Source organism: Epinephelus fuscoguttatus, linkage group LG1 (assembly GCF_011397635.1).
Source record: "Epinephelus fuscoguttatus linkage group LG1, E.fuscoguttatus.final_Chr_v1".
NCBI classification, from domain to species: Eukaryota; Metazoa; Chordata; class Actinopteri; order Perciformes; family Serranidae; genus Epinephelus; species Epinephelus fuscoguttatus.
Window position 1 is genome coordinate 389,435 of NC_064752.1, and position 10,195 is coordinate 399,629.

General features: G+C 44.3%; 1 protein-coding gene across 5 annotated transcripts in view; it reads right to left on the reverse strand.

Annotated features, from left to right (window-relative positions):
• Nucleotides 1-8,688, reverse strand: part of LOC125894594 (dedicator of cytokinesis protein 3-like) — a 307,437-nt gene extending 298,749 nt beyond the window's left edge. For all 5 annotated transcript variants that reach the window (XM_049586145.1, XM_049586135.1, XM_049586126.1 and 2 more), the window contains exon 1: nucleotides 7,858-8,688. In XM_049586145.1, the coding sequence (XP_049442102.1) occupies nucleotides 7,858-7,894 (37 nt within the window). In that variant the 5' untranslated portion in view covers nucleotides 7,895-8,688. The remainder of the gene's footprint in view (nucleotides 1-7,857) is intronic.
• Nucleotides 8,689-10,195: the final 1,507 nt, after the last annotated feature.

The window sequence follows — 10,195 nt, forward strand, 5'->3', positions numbered from 1 at the left end:
TCCTGCACAGACTGGACATGAGGAGGAGAAGGAGGAGAAGGGGGTTGTGTCTTCTCAATATCGCCCACCATCATAGTTTGTATGTTCACTCCGCTCCACTCTTAAAACCCCAGCAAATCAGGTATGTTGTCATGGCTACGCATCAGTGTGGACTCAAGATGACATTAGATTGAACCAGATATGTGGGGCTTAGTGATTGGTTCGGGAAAATCGAACCTCCTTCCCCAATGGAAATCAGTTAGAGTGGACGCAATGTCAGACTGGAGATGGAAACGGAGTGTGACGAGTTGACAGTTCTGTCTGACATCAGGCAAGCTTTGTGATGACCTGGCGACCTGTCCAGGGTGCACCCTCTCTCTCATGATTTGCCCCCCATGGGACCCACACAGGATCGGTCAAGTTGAACAGAAAGTGTGCATCTGAAAAGACAGCTGGTTGATGCATTTGATTGGCTGTAATTTCACTGTTATTGCTAAATTACAGCGTAAAGATGTCTGAGGAGTATCAGTGAGACTCACTGAAGCTTCTCACAGGACAGAGAGAGAGAGAGAGAGAGAGAGAGAGAGAGAGAGAAGGATTGCCTGTTTCCCATGTCGCCGAGGGAGATGAGAGCAACACTGTATAATACAACACACAAACCTCTAAAAACAGACTAAATTAGCAAAGAGAGTCTGTGTGATGTGTGCTTGTTAACTCGTTGCCTTGAGATGGGATTAAAAGGCCAAGCTAGCACCCTGAGGAGAAGAGGAGGGGGAGACGGAGAGGAGGAGTGATGGAGCGGGAGCAAAAGCAATCAGCTTGATTTGCTGTCAGTTTCCATAGGCGATGTGGGTATTTCAGTATTGAGAATAATCGCTTGCCAGTGTGAGAGTCACAGGAGAACGGGGAGAGAAGAGAATTCCTCAGAGACGTACAGTAGCTTCTAGTATGTAAAAGCTTCAGGCGGGAGGATCAGCAGGATCAGGCAGAAATACTAAAATAAGTCTTTGAGGGAAAGAGGGCATAAAAACACATGATCACACATGTAAGCCATGTTTTATTATAGACCCTAATATTAGCTCTTATGGAGCTGCAGAACAGGTCCAAAGCCTTTTCTTACAGTTATTCAATGTGCAGTGAACCCACCAATACTTTCTCATCTAAATGTTAATCACGGAAATTCCGTCTAGATACAGCTTGTGGAAAAGCATCAAATGTCAAAGTAATTTCAAAGATTTTCATTAAAAAAAACATCTGATAAGTCACTGTCTATCACTGAGTGAGGTAACACCATGGTAACTGAGCTTATGGCCCACAGAGGAAAGCTGTCACATTTGCCATATCCAGCCAAACTGGACTGAGGCGACATTGCCAGAAAAAAAAAAAAAATCATGTGGTGCCCAATTGGTGACGTGTTTTCCACCACTCAGCAGAGTTTGGTCTGCTAGTAAGGGTGGGCAGAGTTAGCACCACACACTCTTTAAACTGTGTGTGAATTGGACTGCACTTGTGTAGCGCTTTGCTCGTCTTCCTATCACTCAATGTGCGGCCACAAGTCACATTCACCCATTCACACACACGTTCATACACTGGTGGTGGAGGCTACCATACAAGGTGCCACCTGCTACTCAGCACCATTCACATGCTCTCACACATCGATGGAACAGCCATCAGGAGCAATTTGGGGCTCAGTGTGTTCCACATGTGGACTGGAGGAGCCTGGCATCAATCTGATTATTTTTCAGTCTCTGCCGTCATTGCAAGTAAACACTTACTGTGGCCCAACGAGCAAAGGTAAGTGTGATGACTACAGACTAATGATTGTACACAAAGATGGATGACAGCTCCACAACAGAGATAGCCTGGTTCCAGATCATAGACCCCGCCCACTCAACTGGGTAGGCTTGCATCTCTGGTCTGGCATACTGCAATAAATTTGTGATTTATCTCGTCCAAACAATGGAAGGACCAATGAACGCCAGGGGTGGGGGCGGGTCTAGTGATTAGCCAATCAGCACCACGCTGATGTCAAGCTGTGCGCCGGTGGGTAACTGGTGAGGACAGCAACAATGGCGACCGCTACAGATCCTACAGACCACATTAACGATGCTATCGAGGTATTTCGCAACTACTCGCGTTAATGGAGGACCAAATTAAGGAAGCTGCTAAACTGGATTTAACGGCGATGCAGCTGGGCGTGCACGACGACGGAGACATTTTAAACGGGCAATGCTCACTTGTTTTCGGCACCCCCGAGGCATGGATACTAATGACGTCAGATTCTGGGTGAGTCGTTGATCTCTACTGATTGGTTAGGGAAAAATCAAATTCCCTCCCCCTTGTAAATCACCTTCAATGGAGGCGATGTCAGACTGAAGGTTCTGGGAGCTTCAGTCTGACACTCAGGCTACAACAGAGAAGCCAAATCATCTCAACTACCCTACTGCTGGCTGGCTGCAGTATAACTTATAAACCACACCTCCTCCATGTTAGGGAATGGGACATGGGCCAAACAACACAGTGAGCTTTCACGTCTATATATTACACACTAGGTATCCTGGGTGCATCTGTTGTTGACGCTCTAGGACGGCATGTCAATAAGTGCCTGTCACATGCATTGTGTGTTTTTGAAATACACTTCCATTTTCACAGGAAATGTACAGTTTCTGCTCATAAGATGCATGAAGTCTTTTTCAAAATACACTTTTAATGTCAGTAAAACACTGCATATTCACATTTATTTCATGGTGTAGCAAATGTACGTTGTTAGGGTTAAAAAAATGGTTTGGCTCAACATTCATACAGGAAGCAAACACAGGCTTCGTGGGTCAAAGTCTGGTGTTGTTGGACGCATCCACCACCCCTAATGTCTGCCCTGTAGGGACTTTCCAGGTCTTTAAACTACATTGTGGTCCAGTGGCGTTATGAACTGATGCAGCCCAACAGCATAAAATTCTACCACTAAAGGATGCCTGTTTTTCATCAGTGTCTTCAGTGGAAATCAAGACCGAGCAACAGTATTTGACAACTTTGAAATGTGAACAAGTTGGCCAAACTAAAAGATCAAACACATGTCAAATGATCTTTTCCCAAAGACGGGTTTTTTCATTTTAGGTCGTTCTTATCACACTGATATATGTTCAAGTGTTTGTTCTGATAAGTTTTGTTTTAATTACTTATTAAATGCTACATAAAGAAGGTGTAACGTCATGACTGACAGCTGTGTGTCTATCGGCATGCTCGGGATCAATGGTGCTGCTTGTGATGGAGTCGGATGGGTGTATGGGTGGGAACTTGATACCTTGGCTCCACTTCCCGATCACTACTGTGCTGACTCTGGCTCCAAATGATATCATCGGCACAAGATGTTAGCGCCAATATCCAAGTTATTATAGCTTGGCTAACTAGTGCACATTCGTAGAAAATATATTAAACTTTTTCATTTTCAGAAGAAAGCAAACAGTTAATAATCTACAACTGACGGGTGACGAATCTTTAGGAAGACCTGCAATTACAGCTCACCATGTGCCACCAACGAGAGCAAAACACAGATTTTCAAGACTGTACCTTTAAAGTACAGGAAGAGATTTTCTTTTGAGGAAGATTGTCATTTTTCTAAAAGCAGAAATAATATTGTTTTATCTTGTAATTATGTGAGTTGCAAAGCATACGGTAACATGTCCAGAAGCTTTACAGTGAAAAAAATTCAATATAAAATAGGCCACTGTAACCATTATTGTCCTGATGCATTTTTATTCATCTGTTAAAGTTTTATCAAAATAAGAGCCAGACTTTTTGAGATTCACCTGACATGTGACATTTGACAGATAGACAAAGCCTGACCAGAGACAAGAGAAACAAATGACACGAGAAAGGTCATTAAAGTGTGTTTAAAGATGTCTGGCAGCTCGCTCCATCATCTAGGAGGAGCCCCGATCGGGAGGCAACACACAGCCTCTCCTACTGGATCTCTCCGTATGAAAAGACACTACAGTGACAGATGAGCACGAGCACCGGCAGCAAAATGAAAAGCCGGGTAGGGATAAATAGGTCAGAGGAAAAAAAAAGTGGAGAACAGAAGAGGAATAAAAACAACAGACAAAGAAAACAAAAGGTGCAGTGCTTGACACAAGAAGGACATCCTTTACACATCTGTCACTTTGACTGTGACCCACTTTGATCACTGTGAACACTCGTGCACGCCTGTTGTGGGTGTGAGAGATGTGGTGTGACGTTTATGTGTGTGTGTTTCTCCTGCCACTGACCTGACTAACATCTTAACAGGAGTCACATTTGTGGCCCTGTAGTGTTTGTTTTATCTTATTATCTGCAGGATGTTTCACTCCCACGGCTCAGTCTGCATCTCAAATCCTGTTCACAGGTTTGAATGACATTTGGTGGACACTGAGTGAGCTCAGGTCAAGGAACAAGGGCAAATCAGTCCACTTGAATGTTGCTGCATTTTATTTTATTTTTTCAAACTTGCGTAACATATGTAAATGAAACAGAATTACTGTGCTTAGTGAAAATGACACCCGTTAGCAGGTGCATTTCATAACGAGTGTGTCTGGGATGTCTGTACATTTGTCCATCTGTCTGTCTCTGTGCCTGTCTGTCTGTCTGTCTGTCTATGTGTGTGTGTTCTGTGTTATCTGTGAGTGTGAGAACTGAGTGCTATGCTGTGCAGCCCTGGGGGAGGTGAAGCCGCATTCAGGAACCTCTATGGGCGCCACAAAGCTGCATTCATCCAACTGAATAGCTGTTTTCTACAACCAGGCACTAGTCATCCCAACTCCATTGGAAGGCCTCTATGAGTTACCACTCTCCCTGCCTTGGTATGCAAAGCCTTATCCAGCAAAAAAACACAAATGGCTGGATTAACAAAGGACACAAAACACACTTACATGAAAACACTGAACGGATACGTGACTCTCCAGTTTCAGAGGACGGACCCTCAGTTCTCATCCCGTCTTTCTAATAGATTACGGATTTCCTCTTTTCTTTCATCTTTTGTGCACCTGCTCAGTCGTTACTTGACTTTCATATGCCAAGGATAATTTCCAGGCACTGTGAAGCCAAAGTACAGCAGCAATTTGCATATGACATGCAGAGGGATGTCACGGCGCGGGTTAAACACACGGATGTTTCTAAGTGACTGTTTCAGCGTAGACAATTCCCCCTTTAGATGATTTTCAGCCCAGGTGCCAGAGGCGAATGTTGGATTTGTATATTTCTGCAAAAACATTACATTTGTATGTTTCATACATATCATATCGTCGTTACTTAAGTGACGTAGTATGAGCTGACTTTATCATCGGGAGGTGAAGGGTATGGTGGAGGGTTTGACACCTGCAAAGCATCAGACCAGCCAAATCACTGATCAAACCAACAACAAGACCGACTGGGATTTGACAAGTCATTGCTGTTTCCATCAGCTTTTTAGGCAACAAATGTGGGTGTTTTGTAGCAACCTGTCACTATTTTTCCAGTTGCACGAAAAGCAATTGTTTCTACCGAAACGTAGCTGCTTGTCCTGACAGGATTGTGCCCTTTGAACGGGGTATTTAAAGCTAAAATATGATCTTTTTCTCACCATTACGAAGTGTTTTTGTGCCTAAATAACCACAGCGTAGTTGAAATGTAAAGTGTAATCATACCAGCTACATAATGAAGTGCAAATATAACATTTTTGGTTTGCAGAACATACGTTACCAATGGTTTTCTAGCACCTGGTTTAATAATTTTACAGTATCAAATAATAGACCTTATGGCAGGAACTTGCTGACTTCACTAAAAGATAAATAAGTTCATACATACATTGTGAACATGTGAGCATCTCTATGATTGTGCTTATTAAATGGCTACTCTCTCTTCACTGAATCAAATGTTCCCTCTGCTGATTTCAATATCTATAGTTGCCTTCCCACTCTGTTGCACTGTGGGATCATGGTGCTGTTGTCCTTGTATCATGTCTGCCAGCACGCACTGTGAAACCTTGTAAACTGTGAGGCAATTCTGATTCTGATGTTAAAAGGCTGCTCGCAGAGTAAATCAAGACGCCTCAGCATGCAGTCACAGCTGGAGTCTACTGAAGGTATCAAGCAGCAGGGGAGAAAAAAAAACACACAGCCTCTCATTCAAATTCAGGTAATGTCTCTTTCCAATTAACAGAGTGCCGGAGTCATGATTCCACACATTGACTTCCTGTCAGCAGAGTCCCTGCTCCCTCCCACTGCAGATTGGTGGAGAGTTTTGCCTGATAGGTCACTTGGAAAGGCCCAGGCAGCTGTCAATCGATACCTCGGACTATCAGGGGGGAGGTCTGGCACCTCATTTGGAATCCTCATGCTAATTTTGTTGGACTGTGGAGGTTAAGATTGTTTTTCATGCCATGCCTCCACTGAATATGTGGTCTCAGGGGCGCATTTAATCAAAACAGGGTTACAAAGTTTATGAGACAGTTCATTAAAAACTCTAAATCTCACTGTTTTGTAAAAGCAACTGCAGCGCAGATTGGACGCTCCTCTCGGGGTATTAGCTCAGCAAAGCAGTCGAGAAACTATTACAACCGGGAAAATGTCTTCTGATGAGCGCCGAGATCAAGAGAGCATTTTCAGAACTTGACTGCTCTGACTTGAATGGGATTTCCCGAGGAGCTTATTGAACATGACCTGGAGCTGTAATATCACTCTGAGGGCTGACTACAGGGAGCATGGGAGATGGTAGAGAGGAAGTGCTACGCTGAAAATCAACGCAGACCTCAAAGTGTGTACAAGACGGGCAGTTTGGATGACTGAACTCTAAGCTCCCTAAGCTTCATCAACTAGACCACAAAACAAAAATATATAATCTGGAGAAAACCTACAGGTGGAACAAAGTGGCGCCTCAGGAAACTCAGCAGGTGAAGCTGTATAGAACGCAGCACAAAACAACAGGGGATACATGAGGACGGTACAGACACAAGAAAGCAGTCAGCAGTGTTATGAGATAGGCCCATGAGTGTGTGGCAAGGAAATGACCGTGTGCGGTAACAGATACAGAGGGGTGGGGTGTGGTGGGGGGGCTCGGGAAGAGAGGGAAGGAGAGAGACAGAGAGAATAATTGAACACTGGATCATTGGCTAATGGCCCTTAAACCACCAACTCTCCTCTGAAAACATTCACTCTCATTATACTGCAATATAATAGTGGATGATAAATCACTGCTGTCCTGCTGCAGAGTCACCTGCTCTGTCTGTTAACACAGACCTGATACATCCAGTGTGCTATTCCTCACATCATCGCATCCTTTCCACGATGCCCACAGTTTCTGTGTTCATATATATTTACATCAGGTGCACAGCCCCACATCTCAACAAGCCTGTGAAATGATCTCTGTCCTCAACACGGCTGTAAGGACAGCTACCCTTAGACTCTATCATAGTGAGATGCCAAAGCAAGTGCCACAGAGCATTTGAAAACACACACAGTCAGATTAGAAATGTTGATACAGTAATATGATGTTACAAAATGCACACTCTGCACAGACACATAACTAAAAGGGAATACTAAGAGTTTGTGGGAATATTGTAGACACAGCATAGAAAAATATAAAGTGCTATAACTCCCTGCAGAGTTCCACAGACCCACGGGCGTCCCTTCAGAGGTGTTACAGAGGAAGAAGACTCGGATCTCATCTCAAATTACCAGAGAGGAAGAAGCAGCAGAGTTAATCTTTATGACCAAATTATCATTAAATATCATGTAATAAACAGCAGCTGGACACAATCCCCAAGCACCATATCAGCTCTGCTCCTGTGCACAGGACATCCAGATAAACACACACACAGCCGGACACTGCACCCACAAACAGACACACAAACATCATGGATGCACTCACCCACTCCTATCTTCTCGTCCTCCGTCGGCGTCCACATGATGTCCCGGTGTGCAGAGAGCAAAATCCCCAACAAAGTATAATCACCCGGTGCGTCGCTTCATGGAGATCCTACGGAGGTTTCACCAGAGAGGGGGGAGAGACAGAGGAGGAGGACCGGAGAGGAAAAGTTTACTTCAATTGCTCAGGGTGATGGGATGGAGAAATAAATAATCACTCTTGAGGTGTCGCAGTGGTTTTAAACGATGAGCAAGTGATGTGTTGTTTCATATCCCGTCAGGTTTGGAGTGACGCATGGTGCGATGTGTTGGTCCATCTCTGCTGAAATCCTCCAGCAAAATAACACCAAGACTCTGACAGAGATGTTTGGCTTCACAGTGATGTGACACAAATAAATCTGTCAGGGTGGATAGATAAGCAGCCTGAGGTCAAGGCTGCGAGTGCTGTACCACAAACACTGCGAATCCCAAAGGAGAGCTGCGCTGTGGGATATCTAAAAAAATACAACCAGCCCACAGTTTGAAGACTACAGCACACAAACTATGTTATCAAAGTATGTGAGCGCGCAAGTCCACACTGGAAAATGATGAAATCATTCTCGTGCTTCCCGTTAAGTTTCTCCCCGCCGCCTCTTGCTTTGCAGTGATCCCCTTTTCCTCACCAGTGCAGCATCTCTCAGCCTCTCCAGCTCCCGTTACCCCGCTCTTTGCTCACTTACGCATGCATGTCCGCCCGATGGACCGTTTTCTGCAGCTGTCAAACTTGTTGTGAGCAAGATGAAGAAACAAAACACACAAGCAAGACAGTCCGGTCCTGTCTGTGCTCGGTGTCGGTGTGAACCGACCGGGAGAGTCGTGCGCAGCAGCAGCAGCAGCAGCAGGGAAGCCTACATCAGTTTAAGAGGATCAGCAAATGAAAAGCCTACAGACAGAGAGTGTTACATGACCGAGAGAGGGAGATAATGTGTGTGTGTGTGTGTGTGTGTGTGGGGGGGGGGGGGGTGTTGGTCCGCTGCAACCACCCGACTGTTAAAGGTTAGTATTTGTGACATGACGCGCACATACAGTCGTTAATCCTTTATGTACAGTGGGCCTGTGTGTGTATGGGGCAAAGACGCGCGGCGGATGCATGCGCAGGAAATATGAACGCGCTTTGGGCATATAGTCTATGGTGGTGGTGTTGGACCCTCTGCTTGCACATAATCACATGCCCAACATATAAACAGAAACAAACACACATCCTATTGTACAAAGCCATGTAATCCAGCTCCACAGGCCACACACTCGTAACCTTACATGACTCATGAAGCCACATCACTCCACTACACTACACCACAGTGGCATAGTTTGTCATGTGGTGAGAGTGAGTGATTTAAAGTCGCCTACAGTGTGTGTGTGTGTGTGTGTGTGTGTGTGTGTGTATGCGCAAAGGAAAGCACGAGGAGTATTTGTTGTGTGTATTGTGCCATCGTGTGTACACTCATGGCCAACACACTGATTTCTACTTTATTATCGTGGACACACAGTGCTGCACACAACTTTAATTGGATCATAAGGTAACCATGGTGATCTCCAAGGGGACCTCATAAAGTCTGATGTAAAGTCTTATAAATTATAGATTTTTTTTACCTTGTTTCTCTGCGTTACGGTGAGCCCTCTCTAACTGGTGAAGAGTTTTCCTTCACAGCAGCTGATGACTCACAAACCAACTCACCTAAACTACACTCACACTGTATCTGAGCACATCACGTTTCACCTGGTTCATCTTAATTATTATTCATATGTCTCCAAGCTCTGAAAGCAATACACTAAGTGGATTAGCATTAAAAACGATTAATAAAATTAATCTGCAACTAATTTGGTAATGGACTCATAGGTATTTTTTTCCAGCCAATGCTCTGATGTATATGAGACCTTCTGCTGCTCTTTGTCAGCATATATGATAATTAACTTAATATTTTAGCCTCTGGACTGGCAACCACCTCGGCAAATTATATTTTGCTATTTTATGACCAACAGCATCATCAGACCTGGGCGTTAAGGCTTCAGCCCAGAATGTTTTATGCAGACTATAGGCCCATAAATATTTCAAAAATAATAATAACTAGTCCATACCCACTGAGTGCACAGGTGCCCACGTACAGTTTCACATGGTGTGTGTTTGGGATACAGGTCATAGGAAATTGCAGATTAAATAGTCAGCTGAACCCATTAAGAAGAGCAATGTATTCAGACAGAGTGTTTGTGAATTTGATAGTACGATTGCAGCCACAGCGATCAGTCACATTTTAGCCATTTTTAAGCATTTCTCTGTTGTTATAGCGCCACCCAGTTGCCAGTTA